Raw genomic sequence first — 13137 nt, forward strand, 5'->3', positions numbered from 1 at the left:
ACTCCTGAAGGAACTGTGTAGGTTGCAGATGGTGGTTTGGGCCTAGAGAAGTCAGACCCACAGTCACGGGGGATTGTGGCAAGAGGCCTGGAACTGTTGAGGAGGACAGCCGGCAGCCTAGCACTATCACCGGTCCGGGACCAAAGGCACGACGGGGTACACGGACCCTAGATCGGGGAGTAGCTTCAGGCAACCCGACAATTCACCTGAGGAGAATGGTGCCTTTATAATCTGTTCCCTCCAACTCCAGAATCAGGGCACTAGCGCAACGATTGGGATAAGACTTTCCAAATCCAAAACGGTCCAGAAAATCCCAAGCGTGAGCCCTGAGAGCAAGCTCCCATACTTAGCCATAGTAGGGAGCAGGGCCCGGCTGGTTCCATGCTACCGGGCCATCAAGTTGAAGTCAAACCAAGTGCCAGGAGGCAGGTCACGGATCACCAGGCAGCACCATTGGGGACGAGACCCAGACGAGCTACCCTCAGCGGCAGCGGTACCCAGAGACTTGGTTTACCTGGTTGTCAGTGTCTGCTTATAAACTGAGTGAGTACAAGAGTGACCCCTGCACCCCATGGCACCCCTCACCGAGTCCCGGGGCACCCCTCTGCCCATGGAGAGTTACAACACCTTGCTGCCCCACTTAATCACCCAGGGTACTCCCAACGGTAGTGGCGGTACTCCCCAAATTACCGTGCACCACGGGTGGCATCACAAACTACATACCAATTCCCCTGTAAATATTCCCCTTATATTTGAGTGGCCGCACGACCCCCGGGTCCGGAGACCCTCGAGCCACAGCGAACCCGGATCCGAGCAGCTGCTTCCACGGGGGCGGCACATATCCAATATACTGAACGCGTCCTTCTGTCCAAAGCCAGAATGGCCGATGCCTGCGCAGTGCTAGGTTAACGTTGTAGTTGAATTCTTCAATAAAATGGCGTCGGAGTCAGCGAGTGCGCATACCACCAACTCCAGCGCAATTTTATTGACGATAGTGTTAAATTTGTCACTCTTTGTTTCATTGCAGCCATTTGGTAAATTCAAAAAAGTTCATTTTTTTCTCATTAATGTACACTCTGCACCCCATCTTGACAGAAAAAAACAGAGATGTAGAAATGTTTGCAAATTTATTAAACAAGAAAAACTGAAATATCACATGGTCTTAAGTATTCTGACCCTTTGCTCAGACACTCATATTTAAGTCACATGCTGTCCATTTCCTTGTGATCCTCCTTGAGAAGGATCAGCTCCTTCATTGGAGTCCAGCTATGTTTAATTAAACTGATAGGACTTGATTTGGAAAGGAACACACCTGTCTATATAAGACCTCACAGCTCACAGTGCATGTCAGACCAAATGAGAAGCATGACGTCAAAGAAACTGGCCACGGAGCTCAGAGACAGAACTGTGGCAAGGCACAGATCTAGACAAGGTTAAAAAAGAATTTCTACAGTACTCAAGGTTCCTAAGAGCACAGTGACCTCCATAATCCTTAAATGGAAGAAGTTTGTAACCACCAGAACTCTTCCTAGACCTGGCCATCCAGCCAAACTGAGGAATCATGGGAGATGAACCTTTGTAAGAGAGGTAAAGAAAAACCCCAAGATCACTGTGGCTTAGCTCCAGAGATGCAGCAGGGAGATGGGAGAAAGTTCTACAAAGTCAACTATCACTGCAGCCCTCCACCAGTTGTGCCTTTATGGCAGAGTGGCCCGACGGAAGCCTCTCCTTAGCACAAGACATATGAAAGCCCACATATAGTTTTCAAAAAAACACATGAAGGACTCCCAGACTATGAGAAATAAGATTCTTCGGTCTGAGATCAAGATAGAACTTTTTGGTGATAATTTTAAGCAGTACATGTGGAGAAAACCAGGCACTGCTCATTATCTGCCCAATACAATCCCAACAGTGAAACATGGTAGTGGCAGCATCATGCTATGGGGGTGTTTTTCAGCTGAAGGGACAGGATGACTGGTTGCAATTGAAAGAAAGATGAATGCGGCCAAGTACAGAGAAATCCTAGAAGGAAACCTATTCCAGAGTGCTCTGGACCTTAGACTTGGCCGAAGATTCATCTTCCATCTGACCCTAAGCACACAGCTAAAATAACAAAGGAGTGGCTTTAGAACAACTCTGTGACCATTCTGGACTGGCTCAGCCAGAGCCCAGACCTAAACCCAATTGAGCACCTCTGGAGAAACCTGAAAATGGCTGTCCACCAATGTTCACCAACCAACCTGATGGAAGTGAAGAGAATCTGCAAGGAAGAATGGCAGAGCATCCCCAAATCTAGGTGTGAAAAACTTGTTGCATCATTCCCAAGAAGACTCATGACTGTACTAGCTCAAAAGGGTGCATCTACTCAATACTGAGCAAAAGGTCAGAATACTTATGACCATGTGCTATTTCAGTTTTTCTTGTTTAATAAATTTGCAAAAACTTCTACATTTCTGTTTTTTTTTCTGTCACGAGGGGGTGCGGAGTGTACATTAATGAGAAAAAAAAATAACTTTTTTGAATTTACCAAATGGCTGCAATGAAACAAAGAGTGAAAAATTTAAAGGGGTCTGATACTTTCCATACCCACTGTATGTTTGTGTATGTATATGAGTATCTTGATACATGTTTGTTTGAGAACACACATAGTTGTTTGCTTCCAAATGTAACTTTGTGTGTGGAAATATACATACAGGCACACACATACGCAAGGAAAAATATATATTTTTTAAATACACTGTATTTAGATGTATGAAGGTTTAAGTGGACATTTAAGTTGTATAATATTTTATGTCATATTACTGACACTGGTAGATGCACAAAGTAGAGTGTGATTGTATAAGAAAGGCATATAATAAAAATAATAGTAATAATCTTTATTTCTATATTGCCAACATATTCCGCAGCGCTTTACAATTCAGGAGGATCATATACAAACAAGTAACAGTTATAGAAAATACAATATTTAGAGGGAAAAAAGAAAACCCTGCTCGTGAGAGCTTACAATCTACAATGAGATCGGGGGAGGGGCAAGGTACAAGTGCTTATTTACAATGACAATCCAGCCATCTCAAGAAAATGGGGGATAGACAATGGCTTCCTGGACCAGTTGGCCAGAACCTTGAGATGAATTTGGGTGAGATGGAGTTTGACGTCGGGTTATGTTCTGAGAAGCTGTGGAGGGATTATGTGAATTTAGTTCGGCTAGGGAGTGGGATAGGCCGCCCTAAAAAGATGCATTTTTAGGGTGCATCTGCAGCTGAGTAAGTTGTGATTCATCCTAACTTCTTGGGGTAGAGCATTTCAGAGGATTGGTGCAGCTCAGAAGAAGTCTTGGATTCAGGAGTGGGAGGTTCAAATTAGTGTGGCTGTTAGTCGAAAGTCATTTGCAAAGCATAGAGAATGGGTGGGGTGATAAACAGAGAGGAGTGTGATGATGTAGGGGGGTGCCCCACTATGGAGAGCTTTGTGGGTGAGAACAAGCAGTTTGACTTGGATCCTGTGATATATAGGCAGCCAGTGCAATGACTGGCACAGAGCAGAGGCTTCCAAGTAGCGGTTAGCCAGATAGGTGACTCTGGCTGCTGCATTAAGGATGGACTATAGAAGAGAGAGTCTAGTTAGGGGGAGACCAATTCATAGAGAGTTACAGTAGTCAAGGCAAGAGTGGATCAGGGCCACGGTGAGAGTTTTTATTGTTTCCATTGTGAGAAATGGGCAGAGTCTAGAGATTTTCTTGAGGTGCAAGTGGCAGGAACGGGCAAGAGATTGTATGTGGGACGTGAAGGAGAGCTCAGTGTCAAGTATAACCCCCAGACAGCGGGCTTGCTGCCTAGGATTAACGTTGTGTCACACACAGAGAGGGAGATGTCAGGTTTAGGAAGGTTGGAAGACAGAGGGAAAAGAAGAAGTTCAGTTTTGGAAAGGTTAAGTTTCAGATAGAGAGCAGACATGATGCATGTTGCAAACTGCAGTCAGGCAGTCACTTGTGTTCTGTAGCACAGTGGGGGTGAGCTCAGGGGATGAGGGGTATAGGTGTGTGTCATCAGCATAAAGATGGTACTGGAAGCCAAATCTGCTGATGGTCATTCCAATTGGGGCAGTGTAGAGGGAGAAAAGAAGGCCAAGGACTGAACCTTGAGGGACCCCAACAGTGAGAGGAAGAGGAGTGTTACGGTTGCTGTGGCTCTGGAGACTATCTTCAGATTTCTTGACACTGCACATGTGCAAGCGCTGGAGACTAAGTCCTATCTTGGAGCCATTGCACATGTGCGGGTGACATCATCGCTGACACGAGGTCACATGTCTCTGACACCTTCTAAGCTGATTGGCCGCTGGTCATGTGCTTGTGACACGTGGTCACATGTCTCTGACACCTTCTATGCCGATTGGTCGCTGGTCATGTGCTTGTGACGCTTTGCTCGGTGATAGGCCAGCGTGACATCATTCCTGTCGTTCTGGCAGCGAATTGGCTCTGGTGTCCTCCATCTTGGATGAGGCACAAAGTCTATATAAGACCCTGACGCACGCCGCCCGGCGCTCAGTCCTCTTGGTTCATGCATGAGGGTAGACGCCCTGTGCACGTCCCTCTAGGCATCTCTCTGTCTATGTTAGGTGAGCGCTACCGGCAGGGTAGCGTTCTTATACCTTACAGCTTTGGCTGGAGTCCGTATCCTTACCTCTTAGTGGAGCGGACATAGGCAGGTGCCTGAGGCACATGGTCCGGCTGGGCCTTGTGATTCTACTCGTAGGTGGACGTTGCCGCTAGGGTAACGTTCCTTATACTGCGTCTGGCAGTTGTTTGTATCCTCGGACACTAGGGGAGTGAACAGAGGTAGGAGCTTTGTGCAGCTTATGCTGCTGTCCGTCTCTATTGCACCACTAGAAGAGCGGACCTAGGCAGGTGCCATATCTAGTGGTTCGTGTCCTCACACACTAGTGGAGCGAACGCAGGTAGGAGCTTTGTGCGGCTTACGCTGCTGTCCGTCTCTTTTGCACCACTAGAAGAGCGGACCTAGGCAGGTGCCATATCTAGTGGTTCGTGTCCTCGCACACTAGTGGAGCGAACGCAGGTAGGAGCTTTGTGCGGCTTACGCTGCTGTCCATCTCCTGGCACCACTAGAGGAATGGACCTAGGTAGGTGCCATTTCACACTCACTGCTTTTGTCTCTGTGATCATTAACAGAGATTATTCCACCCCATAGGCCATATGACTGCGCCATAGACCTTATCCCAGGTTCAGTTCCCCCTAAGGGCAGGGTTTACCCCCTGTCAATACCTGAGTCAGAGGCCATGTCGACCTATATAAGAGAGAGTTTAGAGAAGGGGTTCATTCGGAAGTCGCGGGAGCTGGGTTTTTCTTTGTTCGGAAGAAAGAGGGGGATTTGCGTCCCTGCATAGATTACAGGGGTCTCAACGCAATCACAATAAAGAACAAATACCCGTTACCTTTAATTTCGGAGCTCTTTGACAGACTGAGGGGAGCTCAGGTTTTTACGAAGTTAGATCTGCGGGGTGCGTATAACTTGGTACGAATTCGAGAGGGTGACGAATGGAAGACTGCTTTTAACACCCGAGACAGTCACTATGAATACCTCGTCATGCCTTTTGGTTTATGTAATGCACCCGCAGTATTTCAGGACTTCATAAACGATGTGTTTAGGGATTTACTGTTATCCTCCGTCGTGGTGTATCTGGACGACATCCTGATTTTTTGTCCTGATCTGGAGACTCATTGTCAGGATGTCGTTCGTGTCCTTTCCCGTTTAAGGGACCACTCATTGTTTGCTAAACTCGAAAAATGTGTATTCGAGCAGTCATCCTTGCCTTTTTTGGGTTACATTATCTCACAAGAGGGTCTGGCTATGGATCCTGCGAAGCTCTCTGCTGTCCTGGAATGGTCCGAACCTCATTCCTTGAAGGCAGTGCAACGCTTCTTATGAGTCATAAATTATTACAGGCAGTTCATACCCCATTTCTCTACTTTGGTGGCCCCTTTGGTGGCCTTGACTAAGAAAGGTGCTAATCCAAAAGTCTGGTCTACTGAAACATCCCAGGCTTTTGAGGCAGTAAAAAGACACTTTTCAACTGCTCCCGTTCTTCAAAGACCCGATGAGAATAAGCCCTTCCTCTTGGAGGTTGATGCCTCTTCAGTGAGTGCTGGTGCGGTCTTGTATCAAAAGAACGGTGCAGGTAGAAAAAGGCTGTGTTTCTTCTTTGCTAAAACCTTTTCACCGGCAGAGAGAAACTATACTATTGGGGATAGGGAACTGCTCGCCCTGAGACTAGCCTTGGAGGAGTGGCGTCACTTGCTGGAAGGAGCGAAACATCCTTTCCAGGTCTATACAGACCATAAGAATCTGACGTACTTACAAACCGCTCAGCGTCTGAATCCTCGCCAAGCCCTCTGGTCCTTGTTTTTCTCCCACTTTCACTTCTCCATCAGCTATCTGTCTGGGAGTAAGAATAACAAGGCAGACGCCCTGTCTCGCTCTATGGTTTCTACCCAGGAAGAGATTGACGAACCTCGTCTTATTCTTTCCTCCAGGGTTTTTCATACGCTCTCCCCTGTGACGTTAGACCAAATCCCACCGGGCAAGACCTTTGTTCCGCCGGATCGACAGAATGATATACTGTCGTGGGCCCACACCTCAAAGGTGGGTGGGCATTTTGGTATTAGACGGACACAAGAGTTACTCGAGAGGTGGTATTGGTGGCCCCACTTAGCCAGCCACGTCAAGAGATATGTCGGTTCCTGCTACTCGTGTGCTCGCAACCGCCCGTTACGGCAGAGAACGGCTGGGCTCTTGCATCCTTTACCAGTGCCAGATAGACCATGGGAGGTGGTAGGCATGGACTTTGTGGGTGATCTTCCGTGTTCACAGGGACATAGATTTGTGTGGGTCATTACGGACCACTTCTCCCGGATGGTTCATCTCGTACCGTTATCGAGAATCCCATCTTCCAGGGTACTAGCCAAACTATTCCTCAAGCATGTCTTTAGGCTTCACGGGATGCCAGATCGTATAATTTGTGATAGAGGCCCGCAATTTGCTTCCCGTTTCTGGCGAGATCTTTGTAGCCTTCTGCAAATTGAGTTGAATCTCTCTTTGGCATACCATCCGAAGACCAATGGTTTGGTTGAGCGTACCAATCAATCCATGATTATATACCTTCGACACTTTGTTGCTGAGAACCACGACAACTGGTCCTTCCTCCTACCCTGGGCAGAATTTGCCCTTAACAATTCGCTGGCTGAGGCCACTGGGCAGACACCATTCGTACTCAATAATGGGCAACATCCTAGGGTACCGGTACCGTTTCCCGCTGCTGCACCTCCTCCTCTTGTGGCCGACTGGGCAACTAATGCCAGAGAGGTTTGGGATCGGACTCAAGAGTCGATCCAAGCAGCTAAGGACCGTATGAAAACGGTGTCCGATCGGTTTTGTCACCCGGCTCCTGTCTTTTCTCCAGGGGACTTTGTGTGGCTCTCTGCAAAACACGTGAAACTTAGAGTGAGCTCTGTCAAATTTGCTCATCGCTTACTTGGTCCTTATGAGGTCCTTCGACAGGTAAATCCTGTATTCTACCAATTGAAGTTACCCGTCCATCTTAGGATCCATGACAAATTCCATGTTTCACTGCTAAAGCCGGCTATTTTACCTCACGCTCGTGAAGTGCACTCTCCTGCCTCTGATTCCAATCGCTCTAGCTATGAGGTATGAGCCATAGTTGGTTCTAAGATGGTTAGAGGGCGCAGGTTCTTCTTGATAGATTGGGAGGGCTACGGCCCGGAACATCGCTCTTGGGAGCCTGAGGAGGCTATCCATGCTCCCGACTTAAATGCCGATTACCTGCGTCTCCGGGAGGGGGGCCCTTGAGGGGGAGGTACTGTTACGGTTGCTGTGGCTCTGGAGACTATATTCGGATTTCTTGCTACTGCACATGTGCAAGCGCTGGAGACTAAGTCCTATCTTGGAGCCATTGCACATGTGCGGGTGACATCATCGCTGACACGAGGTCACATGTCTCTGACACCTTCTAAAGCTGATTGGCTGCTGGTCATGTGCTTGTGACACGTGGTCACATGTCTCTGACACCTTCTATGCTGATTGGTCGCTGGTCATGTGCTTGTGACGCTTTGCTCGGTGATAGGCCAGCGTGACGTCATTCCTGTCGTTCTGGCAGCGGATTGGCTCTGGTGTCCTCCATCTTGGATGAGGCACAAAGTCTATATAAGACCCTGACGCACGCCGCCCGGCGCTCAGTCCTCTTGGTTCATGCATGAGGGTAGACGCCCTGTGCACGTCCCTCTAGGCATCTCTCTGTCTATGTTAGGTGAGCGCTACCGGCAGGGTAGCGTTCTTATACCTTACAGCTTCGGCTGGAGTCCGTATCCTTACCTCTTAGGGGAGCGGACATAGGCAGGTGCCTGAGGCACATGGTCCGGCTGGGCCTTGTGATTCTACTCGTAGGTGGACGTTGCCGCTAGGGTAACGTTCCTTATACTGCGTCTGGCAGTTGTTCGTATCCTCGCACACTAGGGGAGCGAACAGAGGTAGGAGCTTTGTGCGGCTTATGCTGCTGTCCGTCTCTTTTGCACCACTAGAAGAGCGGACCTGGGCAGGTGCCATATCTAGTGGTTCGTGTCCTTGCACACTAGTGGAGCGAATGCAGGTAGGAGCTTTGTGCGGCTTACGCTACTGTCCGTCTCTTTTGCACCACTAGAAGAGCGGACCTAGGCAGGTGCCATATCTAGTAGTTCGTGTCCTCGCACACTAGTGGAGCGAACGCAGGTAGGAGCTTTGTGCGGCTTACGCTGCTGTCCGTCTCCTGGCACCACTAGAGGAACGGACCTAGGTAGGTGCCATTTCGCACTCACTGCTTTTGTCTCTGTGATCATTAACAGAGATCATAAAAACACACCCTCCAAGTAAGGGAGGAATTGCCTTATTTACTAATTATATTCATCTGTGAGTTTAACAGAGGTATTGCACTCTGCCATAGTCTGCAGCAGAGTCTGCACGGTGGACCCTGACTGTCTGATATTCCTTTAGGTTTTATTATCAGACAGCCCCCCGTAACAGGAGAAGACGTGGAGCCAGCAAATGATACACTGAATGAGCAGCCAGAAAGATAGGAAGAGAACCAGGAAAGCACAGTGTCCTTTAAGCCAATATAATGGAGCACAGAGAGAAGGAGATGGTGGTCAACAGTGTTGAAGGCATATGAGCCGTTTGCAGTGCAATAGCTCATCATAATGCACAATTCCCCTACTTTCGAGGAGGACCTATACCACCTCACATTTTTACTCCTAATACGCTAATAGTATGCCGTATTTATCATTATATATGTATGTATATATATATATATATATATATATATATATATATATATATAAAGTCTTCTAGGCATAGAAATTAATAAGATGGTGACATAGTCTAACATCTATGTTTTTCCATTCTTCAAGGTTGCCTCTGTTAGAGCCTGGATGAGTGATGCTCATCTTGTCTCTTCAGAATATCAGCAGACATACTTGATCTATGGTTACCATTTGCTTTAAAACATTATGACTTTATTGGCCCTCCGAAATGCGTTTTCCTATGCCAGATACTCCTTTGGTAGTTTTTTGTCGTTAATATCTATATCTTATCTATAACGCAATAGTCTTCATTTTTTTATTGATTCCTTTAGTAAAAAGATAGTACAAGTGCTAATAGCTATCTATTTCCAGCATGCAGCAAGATGATAACTGTAAAACTGCCCTTTTTTATGAAGTATCATGACAAAATTCTATCTTTGCATGTGGCACAATGGAGCATCTAGTGCTACCACGCACTGCCTGCCGGAGACTTCATCCTCATATGCAATACACAAACCTGTGGAGGATAACTTAGAGTAAGCTGCTTACTATATGTACAAGACACTAAGTGATCCTATATTCAGTGGGCAAGACTTCTATTTCCAAACAATTGTCAATCAACCAGAGCCTCATATATGAGTGTGTATTTTTTTACCTTATAGGATGCTAATATGTACTGATTAACAGAAGGACATTGCTAAATAAGCTACATTTAATAACACAAATGTCTGATTCTTGACACTTTCTTACACTGCATGACTTATGGCACATAATTTAATTTATGCCAGCAACAAATACTACTACATACATTTATTGATAATACGCACTGTAGTAATACATTTTTATATAGATGTTCATTTAACTTCTTCCCGACTAAGGACATTCTGGTATGTCCTAAATCACGAAAGGATAATCACAGCCGGTTGCTGCGGTGAGCCAGAGGCGATTCCTGTACATGTCTGCTGATTTGAACAGCAGACATATGTGGCTTACAGGCGCAGGTGGATCCACAATTTACCTGAGCCTGTTAACCCTTTAGATTGTGCTGTCAAAATGTGATAGCATGATTTAATTGGCAGCAGTGGGGAACTCACATTCCCCACTGTCATCGGAGGCCCCATGATGCGATCACGAGAAGCCAATGGCTGCCATTGCAGCGATGGGTCATGTGATGACTCCTGTCCTATCATAATGTAGTTCTTGTTACAGCTGACAGATCAGCATTTCTAACAGAAATGCTGCTTTTCTGCTGATCAGAGCTGTGCAGCTCTGATCAACAGAAATGAATCAGCAATCAGACTGCTGATCCATATAGTGCCCTAGGGGGAAAGTAAATAAAAAAGTTTTAAGAGTTTGACAGTGCGATCTAAGGGGTTAACAGGCGCAGGTGTATCTCTGATTTATCCTCGCCAGTTAGCTGCACATGTCTGCTGAATGTCTGCGGAAATATGTGGGCTCAGCGCATGAGCCCACATAAAAGGGATACATCCTAGGTATTAAAAGGGTTAAGATATATTGCCCTTGTACAAATTATAAGGCATTTTTTAAGCTTCACATGAAAAAGTATTTATAAGATTTACAATGTTCACCTAGTTCAGTACAAATTAAAATTGGTCTATATGTTTTTTGCTTAGCGCTTTCCTTATGATAAATCCAATATCCATAAATTAGATATAATAGAAAAAGTAAAACCCCTAGAAACGTTATAAAATCACTTTAAAATTACTTACTAAAAAGGAAACAATTATATGAGCGTCAGGTTATTCTTTGCTCTTACTTAAGAGTTAGGGGTACTTTGCACGCTGCGACATTGCAAGCCTATTGCTGCGATGCCGAGCGCGATAGTACCCGCCCCCGTCGCAGCAGCGATATCTTGTGATAGCTGCCGTAGGAAACATTATCGCTACGGCAGCCTCACATGCACTCACCTGCCCTGTGACGTCGCTCTGACCGGCTAACCGCCTCCTTCCTAAGGGGATGGGTCGTGCGGCGTCACAGCGACGTCACACGGCAGGCGGCCAATAGGAGCGGAGGGGCGGAGATGAGCGGGGCGTAAACATCCCGCCCAACTCCTTCCTTCCGCAGTGCAGCCGGGACGCAGGTAAGATGATGTTCCTCGCTCTTACGGTTTCACACACAGCTATGTGTGCTGTCGGACCCTACACCGATCATACGATAACGACGCTTTTGCTCTCGTTAATCGTATGTAAAAGGATTTACACACTACGACATCAACAGCGACGCCGGATGTGAGTCACTTTCGATTTGACCCCACCGACATCGCAGCTGCGATGTCGTAGTGTGCTAAGTACCCCTTAGGTTTATATTGACTGCCAAATGTACTTTTTTCAACTAGAATTTATTTATGGAAGTATTTACATATAGAAGTGTATTAGTCCCTGTAAACTTAACCTATAGTATTAATCTCTGTGTTGGATATAAACTATTGGCAAATTTTCCATGTATGTCCTTTCGGCAGTTTGTGTTGGAGAATATTTGGACTATATGGGATAAGGACAGGAGGATTGTTTTTCCTTAACTGGCATTATATATTCAATTACATTTTAATTGTGTTTAATGATTAATTAAAGCTGTGATTTTTCTATTCAACTTATTTTTAGAAGTGGAATTTTGTGGAATCTGTAACCAATAACAACTATGTATTAACTGAATTTACGACTGGCTTTTCTCCCATGGTAATAATTTCTTTGTGGTTAACGTTCAGCAAAGCGATTTGATTAAATGGGTTGCTCACCCCTTTTTTATTTTAAACATGCGCTCACGATGGTCTGAAAATAGAAAACATATACAGTACTATTTCCCGCACTGGTCCTCTAACTTCCTCTTCTGGCAATAGACGTCATATGATAGTTGCAGTCAATCAGTGGCTGCAGCGGTGACTAATGCATCACTGCTATGGCCCACTGATTGGCAGCAGCGATGCCTGGCCCAGATGACAATCTCCATGCTCTCTCTTCTAGTTGAGATTGGAAATGACCACTGCAGCTAATCAGTAATTTGCTGCAAATTTCACATAACAACCCCAGCTAAAAAAGCAAGGAAAGAGAAAGATGAGGGGCCCAGGAAGGAATGGCCAATAACCCATAGGTATGTTTGTTTTTATTTTCAGACCACCATAAGTCCATTTTTAAGATGGGTGGACAATCCTAATGAATTAACCATATATAAAATATTTACAAACACAAGAAAAAAATATATAATTGGTTGATCTTGTATTACAATCTACAATGTGTTAATATGACTTACGGTTGGCATAGCTTAATGAGATCTTGATCCGTCGTGCCAGGTGGAAGTCCTCTTATATATAGGTTTGTTTTACTCAGCTGTTCTCCGCCGCTGTTGCTGCTGTTGTTACTACTGTTTGTACTGGGGCTGGGGGGAGCCATCGGATGGGGAGCTGGTGCATAGGACTGCTGTAATAAAAAAAAACCACGTAATATTAAAATTAAGAATGTCTTATTGATATTAATGTAATTTTCTATGCATACTGGAATATCTGTTAACATTAAATAAATCATTTGGTAATGGGATACTATAGTCAGGCTCTGTTATCTCCATCAAACAAACAGCAAAATAAGCTGCATTACAACACATACTCAGCCACTGAATAGTTAAACAGTGAAATGAGGATCTCTGTTCTCACAGCAGTGAGACCCCCCAAAGATCAAACACTAATTAGGCGATAACATTTAATTGTGGGGCAACCACTTTAAACCTCATACTGCTCTGTACAATCTCCACATTGCATGGAGCAA

At 45.7% G+C, this 13137-nt stretch overlaps 1 protein-coding gene across 4 annotated transcripts in view; it reads right to left on the minus strand.

Moving 5' to 3' along the window:
• Positions 1-13137, minus strand: part of RBMS3 (RNA binding motif single stranded interacting protein 3) — a 963285-nt gene that overhangs the window by 757120 nt on the left and 193028 nt on the right. For all 4 annotated transcript variants that reach the window (XM_075315252.1, XM_075315249.1, XM_075315250.1 and 1 more), the window contains exon 2: positions 12629-12795. In XM_075315252.1, the coding sequence (XP_075171367.1) occupies positions 12629-12795 (167 nt within the window). The remainder of the gene's footprint in view (positions 1-12628; positions 12796-13137) is intronic.

The sequence above is a fragment of the Anomaloglossus baeobatrachus genome, chromosome 6 (assembly GCF_048569485.1).
Source record: "Anomaloglossus baeobatrachus isolate aAnoBae1 chromosome 6, aAnoBae1.hap1, whole genome shotgun sequence".
NCBI classification, from domain to species: Eukaryota; Metazoa; Chordata; class Amphibia; order Anura; family Aromobatidae; genus Anomaloglossus; species Anomaloglossus baeobatrachus.